Source organism: Lampetra fluviatilis, chromosome 3, assembly GCF_964198595.1.
Source record: "Lampetra fluviatilis chromosome 3, kcLamFluv1.1, whole genome shotgun sequence".
Classification (NCBI taxonomy): domain Eukaryota; kingdom Metazoa; phylum Chordata; class Hyperoartia; order Petromyzontiformes; family Petromyzontidae; genus Lampetra; species Lampetra fluviatilis.
This window is the reverse complement of record NC_136277.1, coordinates 4,076,211-4,096,210: the sequence shown is the minus strand read 5'-3', so window position 1 is coordinate 4,096,210 and position 20,000 is coordinate 4,076,211. Positions and strand designations below refer to the sequence as shown.

Genomic DNA, 20,000 nt, shown 5'->3' with positions numbered 1-20,000 from the left:
TATAAAAAATATAAAATATGACAAAATGAACAGATGTAATTATTTTTGCCTGTAGTACCTGACCTTAACCAATAATCTTAACAGGTACATTAACAATACATTGAGGGTAAAGTTAGCACTTTAGATATCTTTACTGAACAGATATAATACAGAACCACCAGTACTTGCCTCACCAGCCAGTAAATGATCATGAGCAAACAAGCTGCTAGAAACAGAAAGAAAACAAGATAGCGCCAATCTATTCCAGACTTAACTAAGTCACTTAAATGGAAGAACAAGCGTCAATAAATGCAATAATATGTATGAAATACATGCCTTGGGGACAAACATCAATTTTGTAAATTAGTTATTGTCTCAATTAACAGCAGAGGTGTTGGAATGTTTTATTTGTAACGTCCGGGCAAATAGGCGTTATTGCGATAGGTGCAAAAACAGGTTTCCTGCGAGAAAAATTAAACAGCTCTTCATTTTGAAAGGTTATTATGTATTATTTTACTTCTGTTGGTGTAACAAATAAAATGGCACCATTGAAGTTTTGCCATCTTGGGTGGTACTGATATCTGGTCTGGCCCAAGGACGTCACGTGCGGCCACGTGCGGTAACTCGAGCGGCTGTGCAAGACGAATGACGCAATGGTGGTGGTGTCACGCGGGGACACGGCCGGCCGTGGCGGCGAGATGTTAACTACATCGCCTGGTATACAGGAGGTCGTGGGCTCGATCCTGACCCTGACGTCTGTATATTTGGAGTCTGTGTGTTCTCCCCGTGGTCGCTTCGATTTTTCTCTGGGTCCTCCGGTGTTTTCCTCCACATTCAGCAACACGCGTTTAGATTCTTTATCTGCTATAAATGTCCACATGATAAGCCACTTCGTTGAGCTATCCTTTGTGACCAGGTTGCTTCTGACAAAGAGCTATGTATCTCAGTGGGCCTTACCTGGTGAAATCAAACATTGTTTAGTTTGGTTACGTAGGGGGCATGGTCATGCGAGGTCATGATCACGCGTGTGTACACCGGTGATTCGAAAGCCTTACACTCACCCGTTCGTCTGGAACGTGACAAATCCGTGCACGTTGCTGCCTCTCTCGTTTAGCACGTTTTATTATAATCCACGTAAATATGGAATTACTTATTGAAGGAATGAAAATTATTTAATACATGTTCTGATGAGTGTACGCATATATGACAAGATCGTTGGGAATCATTGCAATATTTTATACCAAATGGTTACTTTCTTTAAATACTATAATAGGACGTTGCCAACTTTCATTTTCACAACGTTTTAGAATAATTGTAAAAGCGTATGATCAATGAACAGGTGGTCTCCAGATGGACACCCAGGCTCTGCTCGTCACCGCACACAGTACCCACGTGTAAAACGCACACAAATCAAACGGGATGTTGTGGGCAACGTGTGCCAGCAAGAGATCGGCATGCTCCCACTGAGCCAATTTGAGGCTGATTTGACACAGAAGAGGATGGACGGCTCTGTGCATGCGTGAACTCACAGGGGGCCAAGCTAGGGCACTGTCACCCAGCAACCCCCCCACTTGACCACATCGGGGATGCGTGCACCACACTGAAGCCTCTAGAAACACACGAGCGTGCATGCCAGACTCGCATCCTCTCCCGAGTAACGCGAAGTTTCAAATCCCACGGAGCAAAAAGCCGCACAGTTAGAAATCCACGATGGGCGGCGATACAGAATCAGAAATTAATAGCCTTAGTTATACACACATGTGCATATATGGTGCACGTGTGTGGCTTGAAATACAGTCCATAGGCCTGAAGTACCCTAAGCCAGGGCCGTATTATCCAGTAGGCACTGTGCCTAGGGCTTACGAAAACTAAAGGGCCTACGAAAAAAATGTGACCACATTTTTTTGTTTGATAAAAAAACCCTACCCCACTTCGCTCCCTCAATGGACCCAGCCCCAACCCTCGTACATGTGTAGGGGTGTTAGAGAGAGAGCCGTTATGCATGGCAGCTTATGGGAAACAAACACAGTGGGCGGGGCTACGTGAGTGCACGGGGGGTGCTCTCAACGACGTCCGCACCAGGCAGCCCAGGGCCCCACCCCTCAGCGGGGGTTGAGTATAAAGGGGGATGTGTCAGAGGGCTCGGGGCAGAATGTTAAAGCTAAACGAGTGAAGACCGAAGATCGTCTAGCTAGAGCCCTGGACTCCCCTGGGACGCCGCCCTTGTCAGGGCCGCGCAGGACCGAGCCAGCGGCGTGGTCCCGAGAACCAGAGCTAGTGCTCTGGGACTCCGGGTACCGTAGCCCGACTTACCAGTGTCGGGCCAGACAGCCTCCCCTAGCCCGTTAGTGGAGGACTAGGAGGTAGGTCAGAGATAGCTAGCAGTGCATTCCCAGCTAGCCGGGTGAGGGGGCCGATACCCCCTCCAGTATTGTATGTCCGCGGTTGTGACAACTGTTGCGGAAAAAATACGTGTGCCTCAACCCCGGGTGTCCAAGAGTCCTCAACGGCATTACACATGCACAGAAGGGGGGGAGCCAAAACTCAGATAATGGGCTAACTTCCACTCAGGTGCGAATTAGGTATCATTGTCTGGTCCATCCGTATCCAAAAACAATGCTAATATTTCCCCACTCCGGTAGTTTCGTGCACGTGGCAGAGAGGGCGTCGGTGTATGTGAAACGTATTCGTACATGTACGGCCGTTTTGTTCACCCACTGCTGGATGAGGGCCTCCCCAAGCCCTATGGCATATGAGGGTTTATTTTACCATATTAACACCTGTACCAGCATATAAACGTGTAAAATGCATTATCACAGCATTCATACATTGTGTGTCTATGCAATGAACATAAATACCCCATGTGTGCATAGACAGGGGAGTAACTTGACACCAAATCTCATGGTGCACCTGGGTGTTCAGATTCCCCACATACCCATTTCCCGGAGAACGATAGAAATGTCAGATCATTCTTTAACACGGACTCTGCCACACATATTAAAAACCAGAGAGAGTGCATTATATTTCACGGCTGAATTCCCCTGCGGTCACACACTCGAGTTTGGTGGGGGTGGCTGTGTGTGTCTACTGGGGACCACAGAGAGCTCACAAACCTTGCACATTGATACAAAACAAAGATCCCCATATAGCCTTTAACAGACTGTTGGAGCAAGCGCTGTTAGTGTGTACAAAGAGAAAAATCATCCGTTTCGCCTTTAACAGACTGTTGGGGCAAGCGCTGTCAGCAAGCACCTATGAAGGCCGGAATGGCAAACAAGGGGGTTGGGTGGCCAGCACCACGGCCGGCCGCCTTTGTCTCCCCAGTGGCGATGTTTACACACCAGGTACTCATTCGAGGCTGAGTCCACCTAGGGGAGGCCCAGGACTGGTTCAAATAATCGTCACTGGCCGTGTGCGGGAATCGAACTCGGGTCGCCGGGTTTGTAGAGCAGCACACTAACCACTTTGCCATCACTCCCATTAGCGTGTACAAACAGAAAGACACACACGCTCACAAACACACCGACACACAGAAATCCACACCACATACACTCAGACCACAGATGCATGCATACCTTCAACCACACAGAGACACACAATCAAGAGAAGCTCCTTGGCCCATTATGCGTGAGAAGAGACTTGAGAGGCAGTGGAAGAAATCTGGCATTGAGATTCAAAACCAGATGGAATATCCACACCAAGACCTAACAGTCAGTCAGTACTGATTCTAGATTTGAAGCTTTCGTGACTGCAAGGAATCATATTCTTAGGTTTTTTCGGTAAAGTCACGTAGGTAAAACATCAAAATTAATGAAAATAAAATAAAATAAAACAAAAAATCACGACGTTTCGGAACGTCGTGATTTTTTATTTTATTTTATTTTCATTAATTTTGATGTTTTACCTACGTGACTTTACCGAAAAAACCTAAGAATATCGGTCAGTACTGCTTTGTCCTGATTAAGAAGGTTGCTGGGAATACTGAATGCATTTGTAGCACTGTACACTCCCTCATGCTCCCTCCGAACCTGGCTTCCTCCACTACCCTATTTCTTTGAAAGGGGCAATACAATTATAAAGAGCTTTGTGATGTCTGACTCTGTTCGCTCATCCTTTTGCCTATCCTGTTACCTCCTCGCCACCTTCCATTAACATCCCTCAGCCTGTCACGATAGAAACGGGACTCCAAATATCTCCAACAAAAAACAAGTCTCCCCCAACGCTGGATCACGACCGCTGCCGAACATTCGATGCTAAAGAAACACACACCTGAACCCCGACATTCCTGAAAATGTATCACCCTATTTTAAACTGACCTCTCCTCCCTGGAGAAGTTCTACAAAGGGTCATCTGCCACCTTTCCAAACACCTCTCCCTCCCTCGCTTCCATGACCCAATAGACTCAGCGAAGGTCACGCTCCCGAGATGGCTCGGCTACCTGCTCCCAATGGCTTTCTCTCCTCGTGCATCCTTCTAACTCCGGCTCATAGAGCTCACAACACTTATTCATTTTCCTTTCCCGACAAAAGAGCTTATTTAGTAACAAATTTTTATTCATAAAGGGTGTGTTACTCAATAGCTACTAATAGGTAACTATTCGCGTTCAATTAAAAAAATACTTTATCAGAAAAAAATTCAAATGTAATGTTGATCAGGCCCCACAGTGTTAACTATAGTATCCAAGCTTCATGGATTAACTCTGTCTCTCTGTGTTCTCTATGTGCTATGAAAAATTACAATTGCCCCATATGTCACCGATTACATAGTGTCACTTTTAAGACTGGTATTGACGAGTGTATTGAACGTTTTGTTATTTGTGTTTGTGCACAATTATATTTTTATAACATAGATCCCTCTGTGTTTCTTTAACGTCTCCATAGCTACTTGTGTGTCTCTGGCACACTTAGCACCTGGGTCTGCTTTATCAAAGCTCTTCTATATGTCAATGCATCTTCCACAATGTGCCGCAGCTTCACTGAATTCCATAGATAAGTACAGATAAGTGTAGTGACATTGAATGAATCACTGCAGCGCGTGCCGCTGGGAGATTGGTAAACAATGGAATTAGGGGTTGCAGCCTGTTCTACCAGTTGCACCTGTGGGCAAGGAACGGAGCCTCCTGGGGGATCCAGAAGGGTGCAGGGCCGAGCGTGTAGCCTGACCACGCTGGGCAGGATAAAAGGCGAGCCCCGACTCACAGTCGGGGCTGCTGCTATCTGCAGTAGAACTCGTTGTGCCGTCGTCGTTGTGATCTTCGCCCTCTTCAAGCTGTGGAAGCATGTTGGCTGTCCCGACCAGTTATATAGTTATCCCCTAGGGCTGTGAAGGCCGGAATAAAAGAGAGAGAGAGTACCTGCTACTAGTGTCTGTGAATTAGTACACTTCATAAGTGTACCATCAGCAGCTTTAGAATTGCTCTTGCAAATACACATGCCATCTCCTCGTGGGTGCAGCTTAATTAGCACCGTGATAAGTGTTCAGGTCAGAGGTTTCTCTGTTGGTTTATTTTTAATAGTCTATGTACTTATGCAAAACAGAACTACACAATTTCAGGAGCTGTTTTTTTTCTCCTAATATCTGCAAGTCTCCACGAAGGGACTATATATGTATATATTTACACACATAAAATAGGCATTGCAGGGTTCAAAGTAGCTAGCCCGTGATAGAAAAAGACAAACTGTGCTGCAAAGAGACAAATCTAGGAAATACATAAACGGAGATGTAAATAGAGAGAAGAAAATTTATTTTTATTATTATTATAATATTTTGATTTAGGTTTATGTAGCACAAACTGTGCTGACGTGATATTTGAGCAGTTAATCATGTGTGCATGCTTTAGATGTGGATATTAATTTTTAATAATGCAAAAGACATTGACAAGAGACCAAAGTGGAACATGTGCTCCATTTGGGTTTCAAGAAACAAAAATGGCGGGGCTCCTATGATCCACAATTTTTTCCAATGAACAATGGAGTCCCCAGCTCACGTCCTGCCCTCCTCCTATAAGTAAAATTTTCACCACAAATTAACGGAGCCGCATAGCCCAAAACTATAATCCACGAAAGAATACACATTATCTGACATCATGGATTTTTATTTATTTTGCATGTCGCCACAGATTGCAGGATCTGCGGGGAGGCCCCCACCCCCACCGCAGGTTAACGGAGTTCACTGTATTTACCCCAGCGACCTTTCTGGCTGACCCCAAATTCCAGCTTACTCGTGTCCAGGTTCAAGAGCTTTTAGCGTAGTGATAGCAAAATAATCTAGGTCAGCGGGTGGCCTATTTTAGACGAATTAAAAGCGACAGATTTAAACACCTAGAGGAACAAAATGGATGTCACCAATTTAAATCATATATTAACTAACATGGTGATAGATGTTCAGCTGGCGTTGAGCTGAGCAGCTCTTTAACAACGAGGACGACCACATCCCGGCACCTTTAGCAGCAGTTGCAGGAAGAGGAGCGTTATAAAAATGTAGATGCTGAACAAAACACTGAGGACAAATAATTCTGCAAAATTATCAGAAAAGTAATGGAATAAGAGATCAGAGACTACAAAACAAAGGTGATTGAAAATGTCAAGCGACCAATGGGAGCATGAAAGCAGCACAAAAGAGGTTGATGATTGGCAATTCACAAATGTTAGGCCCTAGGGAGAAAGATTGAACCATAATACTTGACAGCAATGGAATATTGCAATGTACAGCTCTATAACAGCCTATTACGTTACGGTTAAGCCATGTTTGTTTATTGAAGTACTGAATTAGCCTGATAACTTTAATCTAAATTGTCTTTTGGTTGTTATTTTTTTTTACTTAAATCCCATTGTGATTTTTGCACAATGCCTTGTTATACGGTGGTTTTTTTCTGGAAGATTTTGCTGGTTTTTCCTGGATGTTTCTGTTGCGTGTCGTCATTTTAAGATATTCTGTGTTCATGTTTTTGTTTGTTGCGGTTTCACCCGAGTCAAGAGCCACATGGCTCATAGGGCTATACCTAATAAATAAACGTAACTATCATATGTGGATAGGTTGTTCACAAAGACCATTGTGAACAGAATAACAAATAATTTAGGGACTAACCAAACACATGCACAAGCGGGTTTTGGAAAGGTTTGTCCACCAATTGCCACATGCATAACCATCAATCCGATTCTAGAAGAGACAACACAGTGCCAACCAAGGGAGGGAAAGCACCCAAGACCCGTACAACCGTGGAGATGGAGCGATGAAATCAGCTAGAGCGCAGGTTCTTGGTGAATTTTACATCACAGAACCAATTGGGATGGAAACAACGTGGGGAGACCCTCACCGAGCTGATGATGACATCCAAAGGGTTTTGTTATTGAATTAAATTTCTAAAGCATATACTAGTTTAAGTATTATGCAGCTGCATAATATTTGGTTAATGACATAGCAGACACCTACGATTAGCACAGGTGGCTACGTGCGGTGCGAAAGAAGGTCTACATACATACACGCATAAGAAGTAGTCATAGGAAGAGCAACGTGATGTGTGAACGACGGCGTGAATTATGCACCGATTTCCTTTTTATTATTATTACACGCTTTTATTTAACTCACTTCGTCTGTTGTATCCTCAAAAAAGAAATCTTATAACTCAATTTTTACACACTTCCCAATGTGCTATCGACTGCAAACTTCGTATAGGTATGTCATTCTGATGACAACACGATATTCTATCATAAAAACATCCAAAACATATATTTTAAAACCTTTTACACGCTTTTATTTAACTTACTGTATGTGTTGTCGTATCCAAAAATCTTGTAACTCAATTTTATCCGTATTCCCAATGTCGTATCGACTGCAAACTTGGTATAGGTGTGTCATACTGATGACAATACTATATTCTATCATTGAAAATAAAATATATATATTTTTAAAAATTATTTTTTACGGGTCTAATTGTCGACGCTCAACTCACGTTGCCTGTAAATCACCACGTGGTCCCTTACGTCACGGCAAGCCACGGGGAGCCACGCCCAGGGGCGGGGGATGTGGAAGGAGGGGGCGGGCGATGGGGGAAGGGGGCAGGGGGAGGGGCAGCTCGGACAGTACATTTCATTAAAGCGTCTTTAAAAAAAAGTATTCAATATTTTATTCAGTGGAGCTGAAGGAGACGCTTACCGCTCAGTGAGAAGTCGACACTGGAGGCTCCGAAGATGATGCTCTCCTTGGAGAAGACGGCCACCTCCCGGTCCGCACGCAGGTCATAGAGCCGGCACTGCCCGCACAGAGCATCGGTGACAAGACAATTCATGCATCGTATGCCCCTTCACCGCAACACTGGCACGACCATTAATCAAGTCAAGTGCAACCAGGCGCAAGCCCATTGAGACAAGGCTCTTGCAAAGAAGACCAAATAATTCACATTCTTGGTCCTTTCAGTAAAGTCACGTAGAAGGGAAATAATGAAATAATATAAATATAAAACATTTATTATTTTATTATATCCCTTCTACGTGACTTTACCGAAAGAACCAAGAATATGAATCCCTGCAGGCACGAAAGCTTTAAATAAAAATTCAAATAATTCACGTCGCACATATCTGCCGTACGACAGTTCCGTTCGGGTCGGATGTTCTTACGTTCGCGCATTGCTTTCTTGTGCAGGAAATATTGAGCCGTGGCAAGGCGAGCAAATGGACTTGATTTTAATTGTAGAAGTTGTGTATAGCTTGCAAATGTAGGTGCATTGGAACCATACATTTGTAACGCAACTGTCTCTTTTTGAGTGATGTTTGCGGTGCCTTTGATGTCCAGTAAAAGGCATGTAGCTCGAGACTTTGATGTCGACCTGTGCCAACACTGCGATGGAAGTGGATTTGGGTTTCCTGAACATGTTCAATATATTACCCGAAGGTTCAGTCCACTAATGGATCCAGCTTCCTGAGATCCAAAACTTGAGACGCCAATACGAGCAGTTAATAACATTTGATTTGTCGATATTTTGAAAGCAATTAAATGGTTAACGTATCTACACAAATAAATGCATCACGTGGGTTAAATATAGCTTTCAATAAAATAAACCGAATTTAGTACCATATTCAAACTCCTGCAGTAATGTTTGAAACAAGTCTCGTCTCGATATCACATTAAATTCGTTTCATAGGGTCCGTTGTTCAAAAGAATTTTGACCTCGCCTAGTCGAACCAAGCAATGTAATCACATTTAAAATGCGTCTCACGAACGTAGCAAGTGTTGCGATGAACATTTAAAGTAACGTATTCTTCATTTTAAAATACCTCCCCGTAAATGTCGCTATTAAAAGCAGCACCTGTGAATGTTGGAACGGGGCTTTTAAAGAGTAATGAGCCTGATTCGTTTTCATCATTTAACGTAACATACATCTGTTACGTATTTTCAAGGCACCGCAATATGGTCAAGTCTATTCTCAGGTTTTTTCGGTAAAGTCACGTAGTACCGGACACCCTAACAATAATTGAGGACTTAGTCCAACATGGATTGAATTCTGATGTACCTGCGCTGGTTAGGCATTGCCTCACCAACACCTATTTTACCTGGAATGGCACCTTCTACAAACAGAATGAGGGTACCCCTATGGGCTCCCCCTTGTCACCAGTTATAGCCAACATGTTCATGGAAAAGTTTGAATCAGACGCCATCCAGACATCCACCCTGCGTCCTTCCCTGTGGAAGAGATATGTGGATGACACTTTCGTCATCTGGCCACATGGCCTCCCAGCATTGAACCACTTCTTGGACCACATCAATTCTAGACACCCATCTATCAGATTCACCATGGAAGTGGAGAAAGACGGTAAACTACCATTCTTGGATATTCTGTTTAAGAGGAGGCTTGACGGATCCTTGGGACATTCTGTCTACAGGAAAGCCACCCACACAAATTCCTACTTGAAACCGGATTCCCACCACCACCCATTTCAAAAGAATTCTCTCATCAAAACGCTATACCACAGAGCCCATGGCATTTCTGACCAACACCACCTGACTGATGAATTAAGACATGTACATCGGGCCCTCAGGATGAACGGATACTCTGACCGCACTATCCGCCAAGCTGTCTCTCCCACCACACAGAAACAACCACATGAAACTCTGACCAAAACTATCACGTTACCATACATAGCAGGCGTGACCAAAAAGATCTCCAAAATTCTAAACAAACATAAGATCCAAGTCCGATTCAGTACAGTGCATAAAATCCGTGATCTGATTCCATCTGTGAAGGATGTCGTTCCTGACTTACAGTATCCTGGAGTCTACAAATTGAGTTGCATTTGTGGTGATTGCTACATTGGAGAAACAAAACGTCATGTTGCTGATCGTGTCCGCGAGCACAAGTCAGATCTGAAACACGGCAGAACTGATTCTTCGGCCGTTGCCGATCATTGCTACAACTCGGCGGGCTCTCATGAAATTGTCTTTTCCGAGACCAAGGTTCTCTGCAAACCTCCGGGCTACCATCAAAGGTTTGTACGCGAAGCCATACAAATATACAAACACAGACATAATTTCAACCGTGATGATGGGTACAAACTCAGTAATCACTGGAAAGATGTTATTAACCACGCAAAAAAGACTTAATTACACTTTTTGGAACATCTTATCTGACAGGCACTATTTTAATTTACTTCACCGAGTGTTAACATCCACAGTGTTTAACAGTAATCTCTTCATTGTTCTTTGATCACCGCTCGCCACGTTTCCATTCATTGTGTTGAGCACTACGTGATGTCTTTGATCACCGCTCGCCCTCCGTCCCGGCGCGTCTCCATTCATTGTGTTGAGCACTGCGTGCAGTCTTTGATCGCCACTCGCCCTCCGTCCCGACACGTCTCCATTCATTGTGTTGAGCACTGCGTGCAGTCTTTGATCACCGCTCCTCCTCCCTCCCGATACGTTTCCATTCATTGGCTACCACAGCCTGATAAGCTCTCCCCCCCCCTCTCCACCTCCCTTCAACTTGCTTATAAGGGATTACATCTTGAATCATTGCTTCACTTAAAGCAGCTAATTCGGCTGTGACGGTCCCACCTGATGACGGAGACTTGTGTTGCCTCCGAAACGTCGTGAATTTTATTTTGTTTTGTTTTATTTTACTTTCATTAATTTTAATGTTTTTACCTACGTGACTTTACCGAAAAAACCTGAGAATATGAATCATTGCAGTCACGAAAGCTTCAAATCTAGAATTAATGGTCAAGTCTCTTGAAGTTAACAACAATTTCATGGATTTAACCTGGCAAATAACACCGCCATCCAATCGCAGCGCACAGGCCTAAACTAATAGACGTATAAAATAGAGTAAAACTCCTCTCATCCGTGCTCTATTACTTGGAACTCCCATTATACAGGGCACCCACTGATCTGGGTAAACTCCTCTGATCCACACGTCCATGCCCCACATTTACACATTGTGAGTCAGGACAGCGACTCAGCAGTGGCCACGCTGCAAATTCCTCCCATTATCCACGGAGCCGCACACAAGAAGCTGTGCTCACACGGACGGATATGCGAAGGAGACACATTTGTCTGATAATTTTTGTTAGTTATTTTTGTTAGGTATTGTGCTGTCATATGACAACCGGATTGCTGATAATAATGGGTCGATGGAAGGTGACGACGATAAAGGTCGTATATTGTTTCTAGATTTTAAGCTTTCGTGACTGCAAGGATTCATACTCTTAGTTTTTTCTCCGGTAAAGTCACGTAGGTAAAAAAATAAAACAAAATAAATGAAAACAACTAAATTAAATCACAACGTTTCGGGCGCAAAACAAGCGTCCTTCTTCAGGTGGGGACAACGTAGCGAAAGCACAACCGCTTAAGCGTGTGTGCTATCGCTACGTTGTCCTTGTGTTGCGCCCGAAACGTCGTGATTTAATTTAGTTGTTTTCATTTATTTGATTTCATTTTTTTACCTACGTGACTTTACCGAAAAAAACCCAAAGAGGATCGAATATTGTTGTCGTATTATTTTAACATCGCTGTGGAACATCCCACGAGGCGCGCGCTTAGCCCTCCCGTCGCACTCGTCCCCTGTCCTTCCCCCGCCGTGCCGAGTGAAAATCGTTCCCACTGCACGCGGACGAGAGCGTGGCGCATCGAGAATGTGCCCCGGAGAGGACGACCGCGCGGCAGATGTGGAGCACCGAGACCCATTAATCGTGCGCAAAAGATGGATTGTGACCGTGCAAGACAATCGGGGATGGCGACGGCCACAAATTGCCTTCATTCAGCAGTGAGCACGGAGCGGCAAATGACGATGGTGGCGGTGATGATGGTGATCATTCTGCCACTGCCCCGACTCGCCGCTCATGATGCCACCGCGGACTGAAGGACAGAGTAGAGGCCTTTTTGTTGGGTTAGATCGCGTAAATGTATAAATGTGTCGTTAAAACCCGCCACCACCCGACACAGCCAACTAGTAAGGGTTGTCACGTAAACAGAATGTGCCAGCCCTTTTCCCCGCCCACTCGCTCTGGAGCCCTTTATAAGCAGCTTCATTTGGAAGCTTGCCCCCTCTTTTCTCTCCACCTGAAGACCGCTTGTGTAGCGATCGAAACGTCCTGGGTTTTTTCTTAAAATTTTGATTGTTGTTTTATATCTACGTGACCTCACAGAAAGAACCAAGAATAATAACATGCCAATTCGTCACTTGTACAGCAACACACCGGTGTGTTGGAGAGCCAAGCCACAACATTTACAATCTGAGTACGACGTTTCGCCAGTAATTACAACTAGCTTCATCAGGCGACAGCCAGATTTGTGGAGAAGTCCACCGAGTGGCAAATTATTCCCTTTGACCCGAAAATTTCTAGGGCTGTGAGCCACCCTGAAGTGGTCTCCCACAAACGCGCCATCGCTGTTATCCACACGGATTTCACGGATTATTAGTCACGTGGGGGGGGGGGGCAAATCCACAAACAAATGCAGATAATTAAATTAATTGAGATATGTAAAGTGCCTCTTCCCAGCCCAAGTCCCCATTGAGCACGGTTGAGGAGTCCCACTGTAATACATCGCATACGTGACAACTGAAAAATATCCCCAACAAATTATTTATCATTTACGATCATTCCATATTTTATATTGTTCCAGCAGTGACGAGTACATTCCCTTTTGAAGTGTTCTTCTCTTGTTTGTTGCGTATCTTGCGCACATTGTATTGTGTTTGAACATTGTATTTGCTCTGAATTCACTTCCTTAATGAGTGATTATTTCAAATGCTGCTTTGCTCTGGCACCATGGGATCTACTGCATAGGAGGGGCAGTATAAATACTTATATAATCAATGCTGCTGCTGATGCATGTCGTTTCTGTGTGCTCAAAGAGAGGAATGAGGTCATTGTGATGTCACTCTTGCTATAACGTGGAAGACGCACACGTGAATGGTCATGGGTATCTGAACCTGTCCTGGGCCTCCTATAAGTTAACTCGGCCTTAAACGAGTACACAGTATCGCGTGTGAAAATCAGGACTGGGGAGACAAAGGGTGTGGTTCTAACCACATCACCCACTCGTGTGCCGGGGATGTACTAACAGGTTTTCGCTAACAGCAATGACCACAAACGCCTGTTAATGGCTACATAGGTGACTTTTGTATTGTGAGCGTCAGAGTGGGTGCGTGCGTGTGAGTGTGACGACCTCATGATCATCACCCTTGGCCACTGAAGCTGCTAAATGCTTTGGAGGCACTGGATCAGGATGTGTTCTACCAGATGGAGTTTTCATCCATGCTGTAGGACACACGAATTATGATCCTCTTTCCTGCACTCTCAACGTTGCAACTCCCCCCATCGTCTCTTTGCCCCAAGTTTCTATCATCATCATCATCATCGTTAGCGACGATCAATCCACTGACGGAAGAACTCTACAAGCCATCACCATCTCGTACGGTGCTGCAACGTAACAATGCACGGAGCACCTGCCCAACAGCTTGTTTCATCGCTCCATCTCCGTGGTGGACGTCCTCTCGGGAGCATTCCCTCCCTCGGCTGCCACACTGTCGTTATTCTATCCAACCCTTTGTTCGACGTGCTCTGGCCCAAGCCCACTCACTGTGTCTCTTCTCTCAGCCACGTGTTCCTCTTTCCTCTTTCTCTCTCGTTGCAACTCCAAACGTGCACCACTCAACACTTATATACGCACTCAACAGTGTCCATGTTTTGTTCACATTCCATCTTCCAATCCAAAACTTTCGATAAATGGTGAGAAACCTCATCACAACAGCAAACTGCCGACAGGATGGAAGCGATGATGTTTAATAGCACTCAGAGGTGTGCTCACAAACAGCAGGGAGGCACAAATTCCCACCATGCCTTGCATGCATGTCATATGGTCTTCACATTGCATGTACATGGAAGATTGTACGTGGAGGAGCGTACGTGGAGGAGCGTACGTGGTAGAGCAGTAGTGTCGTGGTTAGCGAGCTGCGCTATGAACCTGGCGACCCGGGTTCGATTCCCACTCACGGCCAACACCAGTGACGATTATCTGAACCGGTCCTGGGCCTCCCCTAGGTCGACTCAGCCTGAAATGAGCACTTGGTGCAGTGCGTAAACATCGCCACTGGGGAGTCAAAGGCGATGGGGCGTGGTGCTAGCCACCCACCCCCTCGTGTACCGTTCCGGCCTTCATAGGTGATCGCTAGCAGCACTTGCCCCTACAGTCTGTTAAGGCTACACGGGGTATCTTTGTGATCGAGGATAGATAAATGTTTCCTCGACCCTGTGCTGTCACCTCTTCGGTTTTTTTTAAGTAAAATTGAGTTCACAAAGATCTTCAAGTCAATTTGAATACCCTTTTTAATCGAATAACGAATGTGGCATCAACCCATTATTACAGAATTTAATTTCTCTGTAAACATTTAGTTGAACATGAGCACTAATTTTTAATCCGATAATTGGTCTCGCTCCTTTGACGAGGTCGAAAGTTATACCATCTGGTTTGCCTGCTTTTCAAACATACACATTTGAACAAGTGAACTGGCCTTCACAGGTTTTCATAACCAATCCAAGAAATATGTTGTTTTGATTTAAAGCTTTCGTGACTGCAGGGATTCATATTCTTGGTTCTTTCGGTAAAGTTGCGTAGAAGGGATTTCACACCTGATGATGATTGCTTGTGTTGCAGTCGAAACGTCGTGAGAATTTTTTGTGTTATATATTTATTATTTTATTATTTCCCTTCTACGTGACTTTACCGAAAGTACCAAGAATATAAATATGTTGTTGTATTTGTATACACTATCACTCATACTCTCAGTATATCCTGGCCACTTTGAATGATATGCCTTCAGGCCTGCATTTGGTATCTGTGATAATAAAATACAAAAAATCCAAGTTATCCTTTCAAACAGAGAAGGCAGTTTGATAGAAACTGACATACTCTACTGTTAAGTATTCACACCACCCCCTGGGCCAAGAGGACCACTTTGTGCACGCTACACCTCACCAACAGCAGCCCTCCAACCCTCGCCTATAAAGTGCACTATGTATTAAATTTCGATTTAAAGCTTTCGTGACTGCAGGGATTCATCTTCTTGGTTCTTTCGGTAAAGTCACGTAGAAGGGAAGTAATAAAATAATAAAAATAAAACATTTTTTTATTATTTTATTACTTCCCTTCTACGTGACTTTACCGAAAGAACCAAGAAGATGCACTATGTATTGGCAGGACTCTCGCTTCGTGCGAATATAAACTCCCTTCATCCACCCGAACCAGTGGGAAAAAACGCATTAGTAAATCTAGATTTGGAGTTTTCGTGACTGCAGGGATCCATACTCTTTGGTTCGTTCGGTAAAGTCACGTAGGTAGAAAATAAAATGAATTAAATCACGACGTTACGGGCACAACACAGGCGTCCGTCATCAGGTGGGACGCTTGTGTTGTGCCCGAAACGTCGTGATTTAATTTATTTTATTTTATACCTACTTGACTTTATCGAAAGAACCAAAGAGCATTATATAATGTTTAATGGCCTCGAGATATTGATTCTTACCGTGGCATCGTCCGAGCCTGTGGCAAACGCATCTCCACTTGGGTAGTACCTGCAGGAAGAGACGCCGCCAGAATATGACCGCATGGCAAAGCGCAGCGTGCAGTATGACAATGCTGCTGCAGCCACTGCTGTTGACGATGACGTACCGACAACGACAATCGCAATGCTGATAGTGATGATGAACGTCATACAGTGACGCGCGACAATATTTCCACCGCTTTCAGCATACTCTTTGGTTCTTTCGGTAAAGTCACGTAGGTATCAAATAAAATAAATCACGACGTTTCGGGCGCAACACAAGCGTCCATCATCCACGAAATGTTTGCATTCCAACGATTATAAAAATTATTAAAAATATTTTTTTTTTCATCAAAAATTAAGGGCTTGCTAAACAACTGGCAAGTCCGATCTTGCAAAATGTGGAACACCGACCGAGCGAAGAACAGCGCCCTTGCCTGTCGACGCCATAATAATTGCCAATCAAGCAAGAAAGTGGGGAATGTCTCCCATCGTTCTCTTTCTGTGTGTGGTATCGTATAATGAGACGTAATTCGAACTGGTTAATGCGCCCTACGATATTCGCTCACTCTCGTAGAGAGATAAAAACACGACTGAGAGGCGAGAGGAGGAACCACAGAAAAGCAGGAACGGCAGCCATGCCTATCAAGGGGCTATCAACCAATTAATGAGTGTTTACATGTGGGGAGGACACCGGATCACCTGGAGAAAGCCCATGTGTGCAAGGGGGAAACACTCTATCCCATACAGATGGAACAGGTGGAGTTCACATTTTTCTGGATGCCCGTGGCAAGGGAGATTCCCAACATTTGTGCAATCCACAAACAAGGCGCTTACATGTGGGAACCGGAGAACCCAGAGAAAAGACTCAATCCCATACAGATGGCACGAGTGGAGTCCACATTTATCCTGCACTGCATTCTTTTGGAAATCCAGGGTTACGGCACCTCCTCAGGAAGGGAGTTTCCCAAAATGTATGCGAACCACCAACCCTAACCTCCACAGTGCTGGATTACAGGCGTGCACCACCACCATCACGATAATCCTGGATATCCTCGTGATGGAGGTAGCCACAGTCACTTGGGCTGCACTTTCCCCCACCTGCTAATACACCCTTCCTATCTGGGACGGGGAAGACAGAGTGTTCTTTCTCAATATATATTTATATACAAAATAGACTTACAATCATCTCTTCACATAAGTAACAAAAAACAACGATTTTAGTCCATTAGCCTGTTGGCCTTGCAAACTACGGGTGGAGCCCACAAGGAAGCAGAACGTCCCGTGACAGTTGTGGTGAACCGCTGGCACTCATCGGCATAGCTGGGCCCGAGCCACGGCGCTAATTTCCACATTCTCGTGCCGGGCACCAATCTCCCTTCAGGACGTCCGTGTCGTGAAACAGAGTTGAGGGTTTTTTTGTACAAATCCCAGATGGATGACGATGAATGACGACGATACAATTAGCGTTACGTCTGCTTATGTTAATGACGCTGATGATGCTATACCTGATGATTATGTGTATGTGTGTGTACTCTAAATGTGTGTTTTAGTGCAGGTACTGGATGTCATAGACGCCTGTCCACTTGGGGCCTCTCGCACATGCTCATTTAGACGTTATATACCTAAGTTATTTGGTGAATTGATTTAACTAATTCACTATTTTAAAGGGAAGACTTTTCCAGCACCCTTGCACCGGGCCGGAGTCCCCGGCATCTACCGCCGTGGTTGGTGTGAGGTTATAATCAGCCAACGAAGAAAGCCTTTCCCCTGACAGCATCGCTCACAACACGCCGCGTCATTACAGTCTGCTGCCACAGGGAGCTGGAGCTGGCCCCACGGGGGCTGGCGGGAGCCTCGAAGGTAAGCGCTGAGTAACCTCCAACTGTAAGTGATTGGCTAAATCTTCCATCTGCCAACCGATGAGTGATGTGGAAAGATGGTGACGCGTACGGGGCTAGGGGGTGGCGTCCCGCACGTACAGCCGAGTGAGGCGAGCGATCGTGCCGCAGGCAGCCCCGCATCACATTCTGACAAATGCATGGACCGCCGGACAGGTTTTGCAGGGATGGAGAGAGACGTTATGGTGGTCTTTATTTAGAAGGCAAACCACACTGATTGTAGCAGTACTGGTGGGGGGGGGGGCATTTCCATCCTCATTGTACTGGGAAAGAGTCTGGCGAGGGTTGTTTCAACATTGCATTGCCAGACACACGAAGACAATGGTTTACGGACCACTAATGTTAGTCCAACAGGGGTGGTGCGGCATTGACATCATATTCTCTGTCTGCAGGTGTCAAACTAAACAAAACATGTGTAAAAAGAGATCTCAGCCTTGGTGCATTATGCAGATTAAGCAGATTCTGAACAACTGCGTTGTAGAAATAAGCAGAAAAATGGGCGACAAAAACATTCGAAAAATGAAAATTTTTAAGGAGGTCAAGGTCAGGTCGGAGGTCACTGGGCATGTTCAGGATAGGCAGTCTCAGTGGGATCATTCGAATGAAGTCCAAATTAAACACACGCGCGTATAAATAAATAGCTTTAAATAAATAAGTCCTGTTACAGAGAAAAGGACAAAAACGCATTGTGTGTTTAAATCGCCTACGGAGCAGATCCTAAAATGGGTTGTGTTTCATGATGTGTATTTAAAAGGGGCCGTCCATAAATGACGTCACGAGATTTTGGCCGATTTTTTACCCCCCTCCCCCCCTCGTCACAAAAAGTCATACCCCCCCTCAAATATGACGTCACAAAGCTCTGCCCCCCTCCCCCAAAACCACATTTCCATTTTGAAAATAAAACATGCTTCAAATCACTTTAAACTATTGTCATTGTAGTGCGTATTTAATGTGGCGCTGCACTCTGATGTTGTAGGAGAAAACATGTATTAAAAAGGAGGCATTGGATAGCTGAAATTTTGCATAAAATTCAATTAAAAAGATTCAACGTCTAACTAAAACTGCAGATGTTCAGAATATCATATTGAAATTCTCTTATAATTATAAAATATTAAAAGTAATTATAACTATAAAAACAATACTTGAAACTTTGTAGTATAACGAAGCAAAATGGAGAGTACAGTTCTTATAATCACATATTCATTCCACAGAATGAAAAGCCCTGGTAGAATAATTATAATCAAAATGTTTAATAACAATCATTCAAAAAATGTACAAAATGTATGCTTCTCCATTCTCCCATGGAGAAGCAAAATTCTCATTCATGGAATAAATAAAAGGTGACCTTAGTAAATTTAAATAATCAAATGTGTGTTGTTACAACAATTCTATTGTTTATATATTTTTTTAAAGTTGCGCATTTTGACGTGACGTCACATTTCTCAAACCACCCCTCCCCCCCTCGTCACACATCGTCACAAATGTCTGACCCCCCTCCCCCCCCCTAGGTGCGTGACGTCATTTATGGACGGCCCCCTAGCATGGTTTGTGTTAGTCAGGGTTGTGTTTCATGATGTGTATAAGAGTGGTTTGTGTTAGTAAGCCATGTGTTTTATGTTGTCTGTTAAATTATTTTGTGTTAGTAAGGCATATGTTTTATATTGTGTGTTAAAATGAATTTGAGTTAGTAAGTCAAGTGAAGTGAATTTTATTTTAGTTTACATGCATGGTGCCTTGCTGGCACAAATCTGCCACTCAAAACGCCATCATCAACGTGAAAACTCAAACTCTACATAACATGAAAAAGATTCTCAACGATGGGAAAAAATACATATCTATTTACAAACTATCTGCGGTTGTTTAAAATATAAAAACAATCAAGCAGGTTGTGGTTGTGAGTTCGTCGTTGCATGCAAGTGCGAAGAGAAGCGTTGTTGAGTTGTCGTGATGGAAGTCGAGTGTGCCGATTGCTTCAGGGAGGTTGTTCCAAAGGTGTGGCGCTGCAAATGAGGAAGATCTGTCCCCCATGGTTCCGTGTGTTTAGTTGTTCATGGCTGGGGGAGTGTTTGAGTTGGGGGGGCGAAGTG

General features: G+C 44.3%; 1 protein-coding gene across 3 annotated transcripts in view; it reads right to left on the bottom strand.

Annotated features, from left to right (window-relative positions):
• The window catches only part of GNB5 (G protein subunit beta 5), an 83,346-nt gene that overhangs the window by 22,945 nt on the left and 40,401 nt on the right, over positions 1–20,000 (bottom strand). For 2 of the 3 annotated variants that reach the window (XM_078881938.1, XM_078881931.1), the window contains exons 8-9: positions 15,995–16,043; positions 8,134–8,230 (exon numbers count right to left, since the gene is read on the bottom strand). In XM_078881938.1, the coding sequence (XP_078738064.1) occupies positions 8,134–8,230; positions 15,995–16,043 (146 nt within the window). The remainder of the gene's footprint in view (positions 1–8,133; positions 8,231–15,994; positions 16,044–20,000) is intronic. The other variant, XM_078881946.1, reaches the window with a different exon arrangement.